This window comes from Quercus robur, chromosome 10, assembly GCF_932294415.1.
Source record: "Quercus robur chromosome 10, dhQueRobu3.1, whole genome shotgun sequence".
Classification (NCBI taxonomy): Eukaryota; Viridiplantae; Streptophyta; class Magnoliopsida; order Fagales; family Fagaceae; genus Quercus; species Quercus robur.
The window spans coordinates 43,458,503-43,477,794 of NC_065543.1; the positions used below are offsets into that span (position 1 = coordinate 43,458,503).

General features: G+C 34.6%; 3 protein-coding genes across 4 annotated transcripts; all 3 read left to right on the forward strand.

The window, feature by feature from the left end:
• The first annotated feature begins 4,498 nt into the window (after nt 1-4,498).
• LOC126702334 (transcription factor MYB35-like) lies at nt 4,499-6,730 on the forward strand. Its single transcript, XM_050401008.1, has 3 exons — nt 4,499-4,732; nt 4,835-4,964; nt 5,845-6,730. Exons 1-3 carry the CDS (start codon nt 4,600-4,602, stop codon nt 6,674-6,676), a joined length of 1,095 nt encoding a protein of 364 aa, XP_050256965.1. The 5' UTR covers nt 4,499-4,599; the 3' UTR covers nt 6,677-6,730.
• Nucleotides 6,731-9,155: 2,425 nt separating this feature from the next.
• LOC126701892 (uncharacterized) lies at nt 9,156-12,728 on the forward strand. Of its 2 annotated transcripts, XM_050400317.1 has the most exons (4): nt 9,164-9,788; nt 10,347-10,460; nt 10,646-10,930; nt 12,139-12,728. In XM_050400317.1, the coding sequence occupies exons 1-4, from the start codon at nt 9,315-9,317 to the stop codon at nt 12,337-12,339; spliced, it is 1,074 nt and encodes a 357-aa protein (XP_050256274.1). In that variant the 5' UTR covers nt 9,164-9,314; the 3' UTR covers nt 12,340-12,728. The 2 variants fall into 2 exon arrangements, with proteins under 2 accessions (XP_050256275.1, XP_050256274.1); XM_050400318.1 differs by lacking the exon at nt 10,347-10,460 and having other exon boundaries at nt 9,156-9,788.
• Nucleotides 12,729-14,761: 2,033 nt separating this feature from the next.
• Nucleotides 14,762-16,285, forward strand: LOC126702712 (uncharacterized). Its single transcript, XM_050401530.1, has 2 exons — nt 14,762-15,663; nt 15,805-16,285. The coding sequence occupies exons 1-2, from the start codon at nt 14,875-14,877 to the stop codon at nt 15,958-15,960; spliced, it is 945 nt and encodes a 314-aa protein (XP_050257487.1). The 5' UTR covers nt 14,762-14,874; the 3' UTR covers nt 15,961-16,285.
• Nucleotides 16,286-19,292: the final 3,007 nt, after the last annotated feature.

A 19,292-nucleotide genomic window follows, 5' to 3' on the forward strand; every position in this document is an offset into this window, starting at 1 on the left:
CACTCAATTCGTGAGCTTCACCTATTAGTTGTGGGATCCTCATGCTATGAGTGTGATGTTATATACATCCGAAATATTAGATATTTTTTCAGTAGAGACTTCGTCAGAGCCAAGCATGATTTTACATACTTTTGTGTTGTTTAGTTTATGCAATACTGGTAAAGGGACACTTAACAAAATCAGAATCATAAAGCTTATGTTTTCTTAATTGCTAAGAATCATATAGCTTTGGTGTGTGCAATATATGACTATGACACTTATGACAGTGTACCATCCCTAGCTCAATGGTTTTACACCTCAGGCATCTATTTCCATAGAGGCTTTGAAATTCCTCTGAATTTTGGACCCAGGAAGAAAGGAACTACTAGTTCCAATATGCACCAATTTGAAATTTTTTATGCTGACCAATTCCTGGATCACTCACTAGACTCTTCGGTTAGGAAATTTGACTAGACACTTGACTATGATGTCAATCAAGGATATAATGAGGCAGTCAAATTCAACTTTGACGACTTTAAACCAATAAATTAACTTGACTCCAGAAATCATTTGAATACATACAACCTTGGAAATAAATTGGGGGAATTCATTATTTATTTTTCCGAATTGATCAAAGTGGAACTCAAAAATGTGATTAGGTAATACATTTAAGATACATGATGTCGATTAGCAAGTAAAGAGGATTCACGGATCGACCATTATATATTTATATGTGGCTTAGTCTATATTTGTTTCGATAAAAAATCTTATTTGTTTTTCCGAATTGGTCAAAGTGGAACTCAAAAATGTGATTTGCTAATACATTTAGGTACATGTAGGAAAATGTGGATTAGCTGGTAAAGAGGATTCATGGATTGACCATTATATATTTTATATGTAGCTCAGTCTACACTTGTTTTTATGAAAAACTTTATGCAAAGATAAATTATGCACTTTCTTATATTTGATAATAATAAAAAAAAAAAAAAAAAAGAGTTAAAAGAAAATTATCTTTTAACTCAACTTATTTTAAGGTTGCTACCGAATAATTTTTTTTAAAAATACTTTAAAAAAATTGAGTTAAAAGAAAACTATCTTTTAACTCAACTTATTTTAAAGTTGTTACCAAATAATTTTTTTTTTTTAAATACTTTTAAAAAATTATTTTTCAAAAAATATTAATTTCGAAACAAATAGAAACCTCCCTCACGTTGCAACTAGAATGGAAAAAGCTATGACTGTTATGATTCAGTGGTCCACATAAAATGGACCAATTATTATGCTGTAATAAAGTTTCCATTAGAATTCATTGTAGTTGTTAGTTGTTACATAATTCAGATCAACACACGACGGTGTAATAATTATACATTCTTCCTTTTTTTTTTTTTTTTTTTTTTTTTTTTTTTTTTTTTTTGGAGAATGATACATTCTTCCAATTTAATTCACATAATTTAAAGTATTACAATGGTGGGGACATATAATTAAGATAATTTTTTTTCTCAAAAATTAACTGCATTTTGGAGTTCTGATTACAAAATTAATTTTGAGAACTATCAAGGTGTCAAATATGGCTCTAGAACTCTCTAGCTTTCCTCTAGAGTAGGGTTTTTTTTTTTTGAGGGTGTCCCCTAGAGTAGATGATACTAAAAAAAAAGTGCAATGGTGATCCTGAACAATTAATTTCAAAGTTGTTTTTGGGAGTTCAGAAAGGTCATATTGCACCCCCAACAATCTTAAAAATAATGTAGGAATGCTTAATGCTCAATGTCCATTTGACATTTAAAAAAAAATTCATATAACTTTTACAGATATATGAATGTTAAATTGTAGGAAATTAAATAAAAATTATCTTCCTTGGAGCACAAAATAATCTAGTTTTTCTTCAAATAGTTGAAAAGGTGAAATATAATATTGTCATAACTTTCATAACATGTGTTTAGCAAAAAAATAACTTTCATAACATGAAATGTCTTGTTATCAAAATTTGTGATAAAGTAATACATAGAATACAGTTCTTCTGGGCCTATAACTTTTGTTCCACAATACTAAAATACAAAATGGTATTAGGGATGGAGTTATGTAAAAGTAATACCTTTCCAGCCTTAATAAATCTTGAAAAAAATTGTGTGATATTTTGTTACTTTAAGTAATTGTAAAGGCAAAATTTAAAATTGTTTGGATGAAAAAGATTGCTTAGACAAAATTTTTAATAACAAGTTAGGAAAGTTGGCCATACAAAGAAATTTTTTTAGAGAAATTCTATTGGGGTTTAGACTTTAGAGGATGCTTTTTTCCCCCTTGAATAACTACTCTATTGATATATTTTTTTAAAAAAAATTTATTTTTAAAATTCAATAGTTGTAATAGAGAAGAGAGCTATGAACCTTGAATGTCTCAATTAAAAACACAAAATAATGTTAGTTGAACTTTATAACTCTTGGCAACTACTTTATTGAACTAAACTCCCAAAAGAGAACATGGAGAGGGAAAGAGCACTGCATGGGTCCATTTCTTTCCAAAGCTTGGACTACAAGAGAAGGTAGAGAAGAGATGGACACTGGCCCGGCCCAATGCAAAAGAGGTGTCCATTGGGCTGAGATATGGGCTGGAACATTACCCTCTATATTCAGCACAAAAGATAAGGAAAAATTCTCCGTTAGTGTTTACAAGTTTCAACATGTCCTCTGAGATAAGGCTTTAATAATCCAATGAAGACTCAACTCAGGCTCAATGCATCACCTTCAAGAATGAATTTGAAGAGACTTTTGTCAATATATAATATCTTAAGAATGATGTGTGTGTGGGTATATATATATTGTTTTGATGTAAAATTTTGAGATTTACGTAATATTGATATTGTATTATAAATTGTTTAGCTAAAACCCTTACATTCAATAGTACTGCCAATTTCTCTCATGTATAAAAAAACATGGTACTTAGTCTAGAAACATTGCATGATACCTGAAGTACTAGATTGTACTAAAAAAACATAACCAGCAGCATTGATGTTAGTGATCACATGGCCGCCATTCAATTCATATTTGGGACTATCCAAAAGTAAAGAATTGTAATCTAGAATTGCTACTGAGCTTGGCAAAAGCCATATGCATGTAATATATACTTTCCTCCTTTCATCCCAAGTCATTCTAAACATGCACATCACCAGGAAATCATGTTTGAAATTTTGTTTATGTCCAACAATTGGGACTGATATTACTTAGTCCTCTCCTTAATTACTCTCAGCTAAACTTAGTTGTTTGTAGCTTACTTCCTTTTCTCTTATGTAATGCCAAGGTTCTATACTACTTGATTATATTTGTCTTATTATATGATTGGATGTGGCTTCATGGAGGAAATGGCTAAATGCCCTTTATTTGTACAGTCTTTTCAAAGTATTTAGCAAAATGTCCTGTTTTGAAACTCGATTTTAACAAAATGTTAAAATCGAGTTTCGCGTAAAACTAGATATCCTCAAAATTGAGTTTTATGTGTATTTTTAAGTAAAACTTGACATTTGCAATGTTGAGTTTCACTTAAATTTTTAAAAAAATTCAAGTGGCAAAATATGCATAGAACTCGACTTTGGAAAGATGGATGTTTTGCTACGTACTTTAAAAATAAAGGGCGTTTAGCCATTTTCACCCTTCATACTTCATACCCTTAGAGATGACCACATGGCCCCATTGATCTTTAACAAATTTTCAGAATCATAGCTCAAAGATGAAATCCCATTGCTGCAAGGTTAAAAAGGTAACATTTTTCTACCTGGACATCCATAATTAAACACTCATGCTGTGTGAAAGCCCCCATTTCTCCAAGCATAAGTGGTATTCTATTCCACCTGGACATGTTGATTACCTTTTATAAAAAAATCCTTGTCCTCAGACCTAGTTACCAACTTGAAGATTCACTTTTTAACTGAACGTAATTTTCTAATATTCTTTTTCCTAATTTCTGTGCTTTTTTTACCCCATTATTTTCACATTGTAGATTATTGATGCATCAGTAGTGAAAATAATGAAGCATTATCATAGGTTCCGAACACTTTCTAATGCCACATATATATGAGGCATGCATGGTAGTTCCAAGTTGCTAGACACTCATAGGTTGTTCAATATCATTTCTTCAATTAGTTGAATCGTTTGTTTAAAATAGTTTCTCTCGTCAAACTTGTGATTATTAGAAACTGAAACAGATCTAGTCATTTCCTTTACACAATGAACTAACTAATTTAGTTAGATTTAATCTAAGTTTAACCAAATAATTCACCCGTTTTGAACCTGACTCAAATGCTCTTGAAGCCAAGCATGTGAGTATGGTGGAGTTAGAGAGAGAGAGTAATCTTTATTTTCATCTCAAACCGTTGGAATGAAGATGGCATACATCATGCAAATTTAGTTAAATGGGAGCAAGCCAACATGCTTTTCTTGCCTTCACACTAGTCATACCTTTAAACCCCTCTACTCCATCCTCTCTTTCCTCTCAAAGAGCATTTGCAAAACAAGTTATTTGAAGTTGCATCACCATTATCTAGCTCTCTCATCATCAACTCTCTTTTCTTTTTCCTTTTGTTTCCTACTTTCTTTTTTCATTTTTGTGATTTTTGGATTAACAGATAAGATGGTAAGACCGCCTTGCTGCGACAGGCTGAACCTTAAAAGGGGTCTATGGACTGAAGAGGAAGATGCAAAGATACTTGCATATGTCTCCAAGCATGGCACAGGCAACTGGACAGCTGTCCCCAAGAAAGCAGGTTAGTTTATATGGGTTGGATCAGACTTATAATATGGACTAATTATAACCAGATTTTAGTTTAACTGATAATTTTGATACTGTATGTGAGGCTGTTGTGCAGGACTTAAGAGATGTGGGAAGAGCTGCAGGCTAAGGTGGACTAACTACCTGAGGCCTGATCTTAAGCATGACGGCTTCACACCTCAAGAAGAGGAGATGATTGTTAGGCTTCATGCAGCTATAGGTAGCAGGTGGGCTTCTTATGAACTTACTATAGTAGTTCCTCTCTCTCTCTCTCTTCACTTGGTTTAATTCTAAATTACTTATTAAAAGGGAATAAAACTCTTTTTGGATCTTGTTTTTTAAGCTTCCTGTTTCTTTCCTTTCATATTCCATGTTGCTCTTCCAACATTCTCTTTCTCATGTAGAAAGTTGCAATGCATACAAGTCATATTTGCTATTTTCTCTCAATTTTAAGTTGATTTTCCTCCCAGAAATCATTTAATTCTAATTACTCTGGAAACAATATTCTGTCTCAAAGCAGAGTTTATCACATGCATTCCCTTGCGCTTCCTACACTTCATATTTGTTTTCCAACACTTACCATGTATATAAGCTTATTTTTCATATTAGCATCAGAGTTTACAATTTTCCAAAAATAATTTTCATATTCTAAAACCACTTTCCCACTCTTGCATTTATGCTGTCTCCACCAGTCTCTCTAAATACCTTTTTTGAGTTTTTCTCATCCTTGTTCCGGGTATATCTAACTTACCAAAATCTTGGTACTTTTGCGCACTTCTGGATTTTAGAGAAACAGCTTCTTACAAAATAGAATGACTCAGGTTGCTTTGCAGTTCTGGTTTCTCTCCTCTCTGAAGAAAACAATCAAAATTTTCAAAGCAACTCCAAAATCTTCAGCACCCCCCCGCCCCCACAAAAATCGGAAAGAATATCCAAAATCTGGCTATGTATTACTGTTCTGTATTTTTTATGGAGAAAGTTGTGTCATTTCTCAGAAGATGATAACAAACATAACTACCAACTATAGACTGTTTTTTGTTACTAATGCTAGAGTAATGTGACTAATGTCTCTCTCTCTCTCATAGTCTCATGGTTTCTGTGGTCCAGGTGGTCCATAATAGCACAACAACTTCCTGGGAGGACAGACAATGATGTTAAGAACTACTGGAACACCAAGTTGAGAAAGAAGCTTTCTGAAATGGGAATCGATCCTGTTACTCACAAGCCCTTCTCTCAAATACTTGCTGATTATGGAAACATTGGTGGCTTCCGAAAACCTGGCATCAGAGTTGGACCTCTTAATAAAGATTTGAAGAGTGCAATTATGTTAAAATCAGAACCATATCCAGCTGCACCACAGGGATTCCAAAACTTCAATAGCCAATTGATGACTGCAAAAAAAGAACCAATCCAAGATACCCTTTTCAATAACAATCATACTGACAACTACCCATCGGATCTTCTCGCTGAGCTCCAAGCTATAAAACTTGTCACAGAGGCCTCAAATTGCTCTAACAATGAGACCATCCCACCACCAGCCTTTGCTGAGGCCTCGTTGTCATCATCTTCAGTGTCATATTCTCCTACATGTTCTACTACAGCGGCGCAAGAAAAGTCATCCCTAGACTTCAGCTGGCACGACTTTCTTCTTGATGATGCATTTCAACCAGCTGATCCTCAAGAACAAGGAACCACTGCCGAGTATTCATCAAAAGAATTTGCAAGCCAAAAACAAAAAGGGATACTGCAAATTAGCGACACTGACAATGAAGCTGCCATTCAAGAAAGTAATACCAGAGCTAAAGCAATAGAATGTGCAGTCATAAGCAATGACTTTGAAGCTTCATCGTCCTCTGACTTTGCTTTTGTGGAAGCCATGCTATATCAAGAATATGAAATGTTGTTAGACTTCCCTAACCTGGAACCATTCTACTACTGAGTCTGAGTCTTCCCCAAGTTTTATGGCATTTTGGTGTTCAGTAGGTTAAGAATTACCGAATAAGGATTTATTGGTTTCCTTTTTTTTTAAATTAGTTTTCTAACCTTTTCAGCATTTATGGGTTGAGGGCTAACAGTTTATCATTGTGTTAAAATTATGGTTTTCTACTTCTAATAGTTTGTTCTTAGACTATTTATCATGTACTTAGATGCATCACTATTTTTTTTCCAGCAGACCATCCTCTAATGACATAATATTAAAATTGTATTGTTTCAAAGTTCGCCCTCCATAAGAAAGTTTACATTGGACTAGAGATTTCCTGTTTATTAATTTGAAGTTTCTGCAGAAAATGTACTATCATATCTCTAGGGCTAATGCTCTTATACTTGTTGGTAAAATACAAAACCTACCCCTTACGTTCGGGCTAATGTTAGGTACTACCAAAACTTTTCAAAAATATCCTTGATGATGCCGAAAATCACCAATCAGTTACACGGTCCTCATGTGCTCAAGACAATACCTGCACAACACAAAACAAGAAGACTTTAGGAGAGTACCGGTGTGGTACCAGTCAAAGACCCTCCAATAGTTAAGTTAGAGAACTCTTCACAACTCTAGAGTGTCAAAGTTGGGATAAATTATGCGTATCTTAATTTGTGAGGGTTTTGGAGTTTTTATAGTAGTGTAGAGTTGACATTCGTTTCTTGGCAAAGAGGGTATTTCCTTATGGGGAAGATCCTCATAAAAGTACGTATTTTACGAGATCCTTTCCATATAGCGATTTTGTTGATTAGGGTTAGCCGTGAAGTGCAAGATATTTCATTTTTAAGTTTCTTAAGGATTACTTAAACTGCATGGAGGTCACGTGACCCTATCACTGTCCACATTGCATCCATCAGCTTGAGGACAGTCTTACATCATGTGAATGTTACGTGACTCTGTCACCGTCTAGATTGTACCCATCCGTCTTCTTGCACGTCCTTCAGAAAGAATCCGTCCTTTTCCATACTAATTTCAACCAAAAAGGTACTGTTGCTCATGTTTGATCCAGTAGAATGAGACCGTCCACGTTCATTTTATCCTCTTCAGCCCCATTTGGCATAAATGTTACTTAAAATCGTTTTAAAATTCCGCTGCTCCGCGTCTTCCTTCTCCATCCCGAGTTGCTATTTATCTGTCACTTAGACACTCCCTAGTGCAAATATTTGCCATAGACACTCCCTAGTGCAAATATTTGCCATAATGCAGTCATTGTAACAATCAAGATCAGCTATTAAAGAGAAGCAATGAATAAGGAACTTTCAAATGGTTTTAAGTGTCGTTTGTATTGAGGGAGCAAAGTGAGTATTTTAAAAAAAGTTTTGGTTGAATTTGGTATTAGTATTTTATTCTTATGTTTGAGAGGAAATATTTGTAAAAATAATATTTTTTTAATAACAATTACTTAAATTGGTAATATTTTGAAGTTATTTTAGAATCTGGTCTCTTTTTTCTTTTTCTTTTTTTTTTTAAAAATTGTATTTTGACTTCAACTGATTTGGATGAGTTTTAAGCGTTGAACATGTAAAATCCCATATGGTTTCAAACTGTGCTAATTTAATTCAAATAATTACTATTATTTTGCAAATTTTGCCCTATTTATAAGCTCAGCCTAATTTATTATTATTTTTTTCTCTTTATTAAACAACTCGTAGGCCGTAGGAAATCTAATCTAGGTCAAAAAAAAGATATTCATTATGCAACCGAAAACAAAACCTATTAGTTTTTTTTTTTTTTTTTTAGGAACTCAAAACATATTAATTAATTAATTATATGGCCTTATTTGGAACTCAAGTTTTTCGAGTTCTAATGTGAAGAACTTGAGTTTCTGAAACTTGATTTCCATCGGAAACTTTTAAAAGAATATTATCTCAGATTTTTCTTTATGGAACTCACTAGAAGCTTAAAAAAAATTATAATCTCAGGTTTTTCTTCATAGAACTCGAGTTTCTAAGAGTCACATAACTAATACGTTTTAATGTTTCTATTTTGGTCAATATGGCCAAAGAAAGATAAAGAAAAATACCAATCTAACCCACTCAAAGATATGATGTAGTTAACCCTAAGTTACTACTACAAATGTTAGACGAACTCTTATTATGTAATGTATTATAAATCTGTTTAAAAAACTCTATATATTACTTTCTTGTATGTTTGTTCTAATAAGAATTATTGTTTTTTTTTTTTTAAATGACGTGGGTATGTTTGGATATCATTTATTTTGTTGAAAACTGAAAATTGAAAATATCATAACAAAATAAATTTTAAATATGTAAATAGTACCTTAAAACTTATTTTTAATGAAAATTTTGTTGAAAATAAAAGTTTATGGGTCTCGTAAACCGTGCATAGATCCACAAAAACGCGCTTCTTACAAAAAAATAAAAACACAGACGCAGACGCAAAGAAGCTTTTGTCCAAACGGGTATGTAGTTATTGATCTTATTCCCAATAAACGACCTGTAGCAAACCATTCATTACACTATTGCAATGTTCAGATAATAAAACACAGAGCAAACCAGAAATAGATACAGAGAATCCACGGGTCAATCAGATTCGGATCAGAAAGAGAGAGAGAGAAAGAAGAATCAGGAAAAAAATGGTGGCGATATCGCTATACAGAGGGAACCTGCACAGAGTTCCCGACGTGCCTCGCCGATGGCTCATGCCAACCCCTAAACTCTCCCTCAAAGACTTCAAGTCTCTCCTTCACCGTCGCTCCAAAGCCCTCTCTCGCCTCCGCTCCACCACCCCTGACCCGGACCCGAACTCGAGCCAGAACCCCGACCTGAACCAGCAAGCCGAAGCTCCGAAAGAGAACCCGGTTTTGGTTGAGCCTAAGTTGGAAGAAGAAAAGGCCAGTGATTGCGAAGAAGCCCCGCCGAAGAATGAGGAAAACGATCAGAGAAGAACCGACGGTGGTGATTGCTCGGTGAAACCGGTTGTTGTTGATGCGCCGGATTTGAAGCCTGAGAAAATCGATTCCGGTGCGGTTGGTGCCGATGTTGACGGACAAGCTTTGCCTGCCGAAACAAAACCGGTTGATTTGGCAATCGCGAACCCTAATTCTGAGGTAATCACTTTTTTTTTTTTTTTTTTTTTACCAAGGGCTTTTATGATTGATCTTGAATTGTCTGTGAAGATTGCGTTTTTGCAGATGATAGATATAGCTATATCTTCCTAGTCACTAATTCATTTACAAATTGCAATAAAAGAATAACCATTTATTTAGATTTCGACACTTAACAATTGAGTGATTGACATTATTTTGTATGTATGAATTGGTACAGAAAGATGAAGAGAAAATGACAAATTTTCCATACGATATTGCTTGCTTAAGAAGCTTAGTTTATTTGAGAGTCAAGAATGTTTGTAATTTGTATTCACCATTAAGAATCTTAGACATGTTATAGAAATAGTGAATCACTAGCGAAACATTGGGGTTCGAGGGAAGCCCGAGTGGTTTCAGCACTAGGGTTTGAACCCCACCAGCCCTGCTCCCCGAATTTACCTAGCCAAAAAAAAGTACTAGCTAAACATGGGTTATGATTCTGAAAGTATGAGTTTTTAAGTTATCGGCCTCTGTTCTTTACAATGTTTGTTTACTGTATTTAACTGTGTTTTTTGGTAGGTAAGCGACAAAGTGGATGTGTTAAACAAAAAACAGAAAAGGAAAAGGGAGGTTGAAGATAAGTTAGAAAGTTTGAATGCTAAGAAACATAATCTAGTACTAGTGCTAAAGCAGGTAAGCTTTGGTTTTATACTCCTCTTGTTTGGGTATCTGTTTAGATGTTACATGCATAAGTGCATAACTCATCGCTTTGTGTTGTGTTGGAACTATGTTCTACTGCTCTTCTTTTTCTTTTTCCCCTTTTTTGCTCTGACAATGATTTTGATAGGTAGATATAATCAATTGGCGGTGGTTGGCAGATCTTGAATGCAGAGGAAGAACTGAAGAGGCGAAATAGTATGCAAGGAATGGGGATTCGTCCATCTGTTCCACTTCAAGGGGATGGTGCAAATGACATGGGGTCATTGACTAGGCATATTGCTCCAAGGATGGGCTCAGAGGCAAATCTTGGTGGAGATATGGAAGGGACAGAAGCTGACGATCCTTTAAATCATAGCATTAATCCTCGCCATGTGCTTCGGACTAGCAGTATGTCACCATCTTCAGAGTCTCCTCTTCGAAGGCCTGTCTATAATCAACACATGGTAATGTTTACAAATTACTATTACTTGTATCATGTAGCGAAGTATCTAAGCATGCTGTTTACTCCAGCTTTAATTTCCTCTGATTTCTTTCACATTTTATTTACCTCTGATTGTTGTGATTGTTTTGTCATTGAGTTTTTGTTGAGAACTTACAACTTGAGTATGAACATTTTTTATTTAAATATTTAAGGTAGGAGTAGGACTGTCAAATGGGGCAGCCTGAGTTGGTCTCATGTTAAATAAGCTCATCTCTGAAATTAACCACTCTTTTTTATGCACACCACAGCCTTTTAAATTTTTTACTGCCATACGAAAGACCCGGGTTATAGCCCATTGTAAGGTACAAGCTGTGGACCAAGTTCTGGCTGGTCTGACTTAAACAATGGAAACAATAACAGTATAGGAAGTCATTTGTTGCAAGGAGAAAATGAACCATGGCTCAAGCAACACTTCTTCCAATTGTAAGAACAAAGAGGAGGGTGAAGCAGTATATTTATTGAAAAGAGAAAATGAGCCATAGCTCAAGCGGCAATTCTTCCGATAGTAAGAACAGAGAGGAGGGTGAAGCAGTATTAGTAAAGCTGTCAAGCACACTTAAGCACACATGCCTCTTAGAGCTTAGGCAGAAAGCACAAGCACTTGCCTGATTGAAGTATAGCACTCACTATTCAAACATAATATATATAATAGCCTCTAATTGAAAGATTCATAGTATATAATGAAAAGAAGTTATTGACTCTAAATAGTAACATATTTATTGAGAGGATTGTTTGAAACTAGGCGTGAAGGTTTTGTTGCATGTACTCTACCAGTACCACTATACTACAGTCTACTGTTAAACGAGTCCATGTGGTGTAGTACATGTACATGTGTGTTTGTAAGAGATTTAAAAACAGGCTAAATTATTAACCAAGGCAGCTTAGATAAAAGTCATATTATATTCTATATAATAAAAGTTGTGTCTTGCACACTATGGTTGTGCCAAGTGCATACCCTCTTCCCTTTTTTTTCTCCTTCCATGTGGATAATCATTTTGTTCATTCATTTAAAAATTTTAGACTCTTTCCTGACTAAAGAAAAAGTAGCCATTACTCATTTCAATATGATGGTTGACACATTGGATGACTAGAAGGAGTTTACTAGGAGCCCTTTGGTTTATTATTATGAAGCACAACATGTTAATGCAAGTATGTAATGTTTATGTGAAGGTTTCACACCCCTCACGTACGAGTTTAGTGGCAATCGGCAGTCCATCACGCTTTGCTCCCACTGGGCATCCGGGGAATTCTGGAAACCTGCCCACATTATCTGTATCAGGAACAAATTACATTCCATCCTCTCCTTCCCCTGCAGCATCTGGTGGTACATCTGCTTTTAGAGATGCTCGGCTACCAAGTCCATGGAATTAGAAGGTCAGACGTCAACATCCTTCACATAACATCAGTCTCAAATTTTTTTTTTTTTGGGGTCCCTGTCAAGGTACGTCATCTTCTGATTGGGCAATGCTACCATGCTGAGTTCTGAAATGTCGAGCACCTCTTTGTTTCAATTTCTCAGAGCCATTATAGTTTCTGTTCAGGAAAATATAAATCCAGGTTTTATTACCCTTTCAGCATTTGTGGTCAACGAGAATCAGAAACTTGTGTTGTATCATTCTTCTGAATCAGCGCTGTGTGTATTGATGTTGTAAACTAAAAAAAATTTCTTGCAGGCTTGAGCTGTACAAAAGAAAAATGTTCAAGAATTGAAAAATTAGACTGATGTATTGTTTTCTTTTTATAATGGTCTTCACATTTTATACTGTTGTCTACCTTTGGAAAATAGTACTCTAGTTATCTAAGTTACGACTTACAAGTGAGATCTATATATCTATCTTTAATGTTCAATCTGTGTAGAGAAAGATATAGATGTGCTTTGTGATGGTGCTGTTGAGACATCGTTGCATGAGATCGAATTGAATTCCTTACATAGTCTAGAGACTCTTCAATGGAAGAATCTTTTGACAACCATTTGAGCATTCTAACCAAACATCATGTTTATCAAATTCAAATGCGTGGAATAGACTTCGCTGTTTCTCAAAAAAATTATTTAAAAGAATGATAAAAACCTGCTTTTGTTGGACTTGAGTCTGAAAAGTCAGTGGGGGTGGGGGAGGAGACATACTTTTTCGGAACTTATTGCACTCTTGGGACCCATGCATGATGATTTTCATTTTCTTACCTAAAAGCCAAACTTTAGCCCAAATGCACAAGAATTCAGAGTTATACTTCTGACCAATGTATAGATTTTACTGGAATTTATGCCCAAAAAGAGCAAATAAAATTTCTTGAAATATCTTTTCCGCTGAATTGTTTTCTTTTTTCTTTTGTAGTCTTCTTTTATTCACTAAATGTGGTGTATTTGGATGTAATTTTGGGTTAACATCCCAAATGAGAAAGATGAACTCTAAACCATGTAAAACACAGCAGTAATGTCGTTATTGCACATGTATTAGCCAGCTAAGCCTTAGTTGATTGGCAAGTCTGGTTAGAAGATGTTCCACCTGATGTTTTAGCTGTTATTCTTCGACATGTTTCTTTATTAATATTCATCAATAAAGCCTTACTGGCATGTTTCTCAAAAAAAAAAAAAAGATCAACTCTAAACCAGTTTGATGAAATCTTCTCCAGTCCACTTGTATGGATGTAGAGGTCAGGGAGGTTACACCACATGTTCTTGTTTAGAAAATTCAAAACTGTTTTTGTTTCTCGTGATGTATGTCTTTTTGTTAACATTTGTGTGTACCTCTTAATACATGTTTCCAAAAATAATCAATTAGCAGGAATGGCCTGCAAAAATCGGCGTGAAATTAAAGGACACGTAGCAATAAGATATAAGAAAGGAAATAATGAGAGCCATGTGCTTCAATGCTTCTGTAGAAGACACTGTCGTTGGTTATGGTCATTTGCCCTATTTTTATTGCCCATCACGACGAAATCTATTACAAATTTTGGGTAATCCTAGTCAGCTTCTACCAAAAAGTAGATGCCATTATGGTATTTCTCTCTCCTAATTCTTATTTTTCATGATTCGATGCATGATCTACATTACAATTTAAAAAGTTCGATAATACATAACCGCCGCAACTGTATCACCAAACTTGTAGTAACTTCTGCTCAGCGAGCAAAGAAATTGTAATCAGATAAATTAAATTACCTTTTTGAGGCAATTAAAGTATTACACTTCCCACAGTCCAAGAAGTAATTTGAGTTCCGGTAACAATTTTGTTCTAAGAGAAATTTTTTAGGTATTTTCATAATATAACAAAATGATGTTCTCTTCTTTTACGGTGAACTTCACAATGAATTCAATAAGTAAATTCTATCATGAATATGAGAGTAAGAAGCATCATTTATCATTTTTGGATAATATCTAAGAAGTACTCTTGTTTAAGAATTATTATCTTTTTTGAATTCTTTCATATAAAAATCACACATGTGAGATGAAATCTATGGGCCATTCAGAGGGAAGTGATTAAATAATCCATAGAAGGTTTGTAAAGAAAGTTTTCAATTATAGGATCCTCTCACTTTCAAGTCAAGTAAAATCAAGATTAATTTTCTTTCTTGAATGCGATGGTATGTATTATGCTGACGTTAATGCATCTTTAACAAACACATGGATATTTTTATAATTAATACCTAAAACTAATCAAGTCAACAGTCAAACCCAAGCACAAACCTCCCATGTCCTCCGCCCCCGGCGCATGTTAGAACAAAACAGCGATAGATCTCACACTCGTCACCACACAAGTCCCTATCTCAATGGAACCCCACCACTGACCATTTTCCATGTACCCCAAACTCATATACTCTCTCCTCCCCCAAGTCCCAATACCCAACCACCTTATATTCCCCTCCATTTTCCCTTGAACCAATTCCTAATTTTTCCCATTCCCCACCAACATGGCTCACCACACCACCCAAAGGCGCATCTTAGCAAAACCAGAAGAAGAACCCAAACTCAAACCATCCATGGATCCCACTCTCATCAAAAAGCACCCCAAACCCACCACCACCACCACTTCTCACCACCACATAAGACCAAACCCAGATCCCCCTTTACACTCTAAACCCTCCTCTTTCATGTCCCACAACTTCTCTAGATTAAACCCATATCACAGAAAAGCACATAAACCCCAAAACCCCACCAATCCACATCCAACCCCATGTGTTATGGACACCCATTTACAAGCCAAAGCCTTGACTGTTTCTGTTGATTCCTCCATGTTTTCCTTAACCAAATCAAACCACCTCACCAGAACAACTATTGCTCCAAAGCTTGAAAAAGACAGCACCAAAGCAAGAAAGGAGGTCTCTAAAGAGAAACTCAAGAAAGAGTTGGATAAGAAAAAGTTTCATGAGGTGAAAGTGAATGAAAAAAAGAAAGAAACCCGTGAAGAGCTTGATGTTAAGAGATTGTCAGAGAAATTGAAGGATGTAGAAATGAAGGATCTTCAAGATTGTCGTGAAAGTAAGAGAGTTTCAGTTTCATTAGCTGTGAGAGGAGGCAGAAGGAGGTCTTTCTCTGACTCACAGGTTGACTTAGCAGATATCCTTGCAAGCAATGGTGTGAAAGTGGTTTCAGCTGATATGCCACCATTTATGCAGATCCATGTTGTGGATTGTGCTAGAAAGGCTTATGATAGTATGGAAAAGTTCACTTCCAAGACCCTTGCTTTGACTCTCAAAAAGGTAATCAATTGTTGTTAATTGCAATGTAATTAGTTCATATTTTGATCATGAATCTATTATCTACTTGAGATTTTTTTGTTGATGTTATGTGAGTCGATTGATGTGGTAAAAGATTTTTGTGGGGTGGTTGTGATTTTGCAGGAATTTGATGGGGTGTATGGGCCAGCATGGCACTGTATTGTGGGGACAAGTTTTGGGTCTTTTGTTACTCATTCAGTAGGTGGGTTCATGTATTTCTCAATGGATCAAAAGCTGTACATCCTCTTATTCAAGACCACTGTACAAAGAGCAGATTGAGGCGATGATTAGGGACAGTTGGAAGTAAGAATATATTTTTAGAATAGGAAGTTTTGGAAGGCTATAAAACTAAAAGTAGATATCTCCTTAGCTGCTTGTACATGGGTTTTGTTCAGGAAAAGATGAAAATATGATGGACAGATATGATGGAAGATTTTCTTTTCTTTCTTTTTTGTTCAAAGGGCATTTTTTAAGTGGTCTAGGACTTTTACTTTCATGTAAATGTTGGGGTTCAAAAATAGATAGCCCCTTTTTACTGTAGTACATGCTTTGTTGTTATTATGTTCTGCTTCATATATTTCATAATTGGTATTTTTCTTCTTCCTGATTTGCTTTAACACCATAAAATATCGAGTCTTTTGGGTTAATATTGCAAAATCTAAATTTAATTTGCGTTATAGGTACTGTTTGAACTTAATTGGGGAATTGAGGAAAGAGAAAGAATTTCGGCAACAGTGTTGTCGAAATTCAACAAAAGTAGGAGAGAGAAAGAGAAAAAGTTGGAGAGAGAAAGAAGAGGAATTTCGGCAACGCTGTTACCGAAATTCCTCTGCCCAAATTCCTGCCCGGTCCTGTGTAAAAAAGCAATTGCGGCAATGGGAATTTCGGCAATCCCATTGCCACAATTCTTCTCTTTTTTTTTTTTTTTTTCCTCACATTTTCGGCAATGGGATTGCTGAAATAGGTGAAAATTTTCTACACCTATTTCGGCAATCCCATTGCCACAATTCTATTATTTATTTATTTATTTTTTTAAGAAATGATAGGTACACACAATTTTTACAATATTTTTTACAACAAATTTTAAGTAGCAGGTTGTTATTATTAGATTAAAAAAGTAATCTCAGTGTTAAAATCAAATTTGAACTAATAATAACTAATCACCTGTGATTTGTTGTGAAAGTATTATAAAAATATTGTGAACGTAACACTTTTTTTAAAATTTCTTCCCAGATTTCGACAACAACATTTTTTTTTTCCTCTCATTTTCGGCAATGACATTGCCATAATTCCATTCAATTTTTTCCCCATTTTCGGCAATGCCATTGCCACAATTACCAAAAAAAAAAATTTCTTTTTTTTTTTTTCCCTATTTCGACAATGACATTACCGCAATTGCTTTTTTACACAGGACCGGGTAGGAATTTCGGTAACAGCATTGCCGAAATTCCTCTTCTTTCTCTCTCCAACTTTTTCTCTTTCTCTCTCCTACTTTTGTTGAATTTCGGCAACACTATTGCCGAAATTCTTTCTCTTTCCTCAATTCCCCAATTAAGTTCAAACAGTACCTATAACGCAAATTAAGTTCAGATTTTGCAATATTAACCCAGTTCAAACAGTACCTATAACGCAAATTAAGTTCAGATTTTGCAATATTAACCCAAAAGACTCAAGATGTTTTAAAGTTAAAAGTTGAGCAATCAATCTCATTATCTTATTCAAAATTGTAAATAACATCCTACAGTTTTTATTAATATTTGTCAAATTTAAAATAATCTTTCCATCAAATGGTCTTCTAAGTTCTAACTTCTCTCCTAACCACTCCTATGCAGTGATGATTTAACCTTGTAAAGCACTCAAAAATTGTTAAATTTCTTCTTATGTTAAATTCAATGTGAATAAAATTGAAAACAGTAATCAAGTGAAAGTTGATTACTGTATCCAATAATTTCATTATCCTCTACTATTAGTTGCATTTAATGCTTTAGAAGTCTGGTTGTACCCAATAATTTCACCTCACGTAAGTGGTTGTAGCATCACCTGCATTTCAGCACATAGCAGGAATTTTACATCAAGAGGGAATGGTATCTTTGAGGGCCTGTTTAATTAAAGATTCTTCTTGTTGTAAATAAATGTGTTACTTTGGTTTCACCATCGAAGCGTACTGTGAATGTGCCATGCTGTGTTTTTTACTGACCAAAGGCAGCCCAAAAAAAAAAGGATACAATATTTTTCTTTCACTATTGTTGCTATAATTTGTTGTAATTAAAACAAAATCATTTTAACTTTTTTTTTTTTGAGAATTAAAATCATTTTAAGTTGAATCTCTCGCTAAATCACAAGAAATCATGCTTGAAAAATGTGTAAAATTTTTGGGTAAACTAAGACTTTATTTTTAAAATTAACAAATAAAAAGCACAAAAACGATACCCTTCTCACTCACTCACTCATTCATTGACAATTGACAGTTTCAAGTGTCCTGATCATATCTGAGGCCGATCATGTCCTATCTGCAGAAGCATTTATTTTAAGGAGGTGAAAATTGTGGTGCTAGGACCACAGCAATAAAACATATTTGGATGCACATTCTTTCTTTTGACCTCCTTTGACTTGATACTAATTCTATTGGATCTTGATTATAAGCAAATTTATTGCTTATATTTCTTCTAAAAAAATTTATTTTTTATTTTTCTTGTTTTTTTTGGGTCTTATGTGAATTTTTTACTTATTTTATTTAATTTTTACCTTTTATCTACAGTAATTTTGATAAAGAACTGATAAGCTAAGGCTAGGGGTTTGTTTAATGCTTCACACACTTCCTAGTATGAGGCAGGAAAACAGTTTTAAGCAGTCTCTAGTCTAACTGGAGAAGCATTAAATGGATCTATAGGCATGAAATTTGCTCTAGCATAAATTTTGTGCTTTTGTCAGTTTAACAAGGCACTCCAAAGAAATAAGAATTGGCTCAATGATTAGGAAAAGTCTTAAAAAAAACCCAGATCATATGCTTGCAGCTTTCAACAAATGTTTCTTCTAAAAACAAAAGCTTTCAACAAATGTGTCATGTTGTTATCATTTTTAAGATCAATAGAATTTAACTATGTGATTCATTGATCAATGTAATCACATTGTTACATTGTTGAATTTAATTGAGAAAATTAACAACTATATGCCTAAATTTTTATTCTTTTGTCTGTGAGACATGCATGGAATCCAATATAATTGATGGATAGTCAAAGGCTCAAAGGACCCTAAGAGTTGGGACTAGTGCTACTGTTGATAGAGAAGTCCATCAGTCATTAATGGAATAGTAGTTGTGGTAGCTCGGCCTAGGACTGGAAACCATACCCAAAATTTAGTCAGTGTAGGCCTCAAGTTATTGACACCATCGACACCTAAACTACATAGATAAACCCGTTAGTCTATTTGTTTAGCTAGGCCATTTATGCCTGTTTTAGACTTTTTTTTTAGGGCCTGTTATAGACTTATAGACACCAATTTCTGTGTGTGTGTGAGAATTGAATTGGCCCAAAAGCGAAAAAAGGTATTAGGATCAAATTTTGCTTACCTAAGTATAATCACAAGGGAATCAAAATCCTTGTGTTCCACAC

Excerpts from the sequence above, each read along its gene's own strand:
- LOC126702334 (XM_050401008.1), top strand. The coding sequence starts at position 4,600 with ATGGTAAGACCGCCTTGCTGCGACAGGCTGAACCTTAAAAGGGGTCTA. Across the intron at positions 4,733-4,834 it reads AGCTGTCCCCAAGAAAGCAG|GACTTAAGAGATGTGGGAAG; the intron begins GTTAGTTTATAT and ends GCTGTTGTGCAG. Across the intron at positions 4,965-5,844 it reads CATGCAGCTATAGGTAGCAG|GTGGTCCATAATAGCACAAC; the intron begins GTGGGCTTCTTA and ends TCTGTGGTCCAG.
- LOC126701892 (XM_050400317.1), top strand. The coding sequence starts at position 9,315 with ATGGTGGCGATATCGCTATACAGAGGGAACCTGCACAGAGTTCCCGAC. Across the intron at positions 9,789-10,346 it reads TCGCGAACCCTAATTCTGAG|GTAAGCGACAAAGTGGATGT; the intron begins GTAATCACTTTT and ends GTTTTTTGGTAG. Across the intron at positions 10,461-10,645 it reads TAGTACTAGTGCTAAAGCAG|ATCTTGAATGCAGAGGAAGA; the intron begins GTAAGCTTTGGT and ends GGTGGTTGGCAG.
- LOC126702712 (XM_050401530.1), top strand. The coding sequence starts at position 14,875 with ATGGCTCACCACACCACCCAAAGGCGCATCTTAGCAAAACCAGAAGAA. Across the intron at positions 15,664-15,804 it reads TTGCTTTGACTCTCAAAAAG|GAATTTGATGGGGTGTATGG; the intron begins GTAATCAATTGT and ends GTGATTTTGCAG.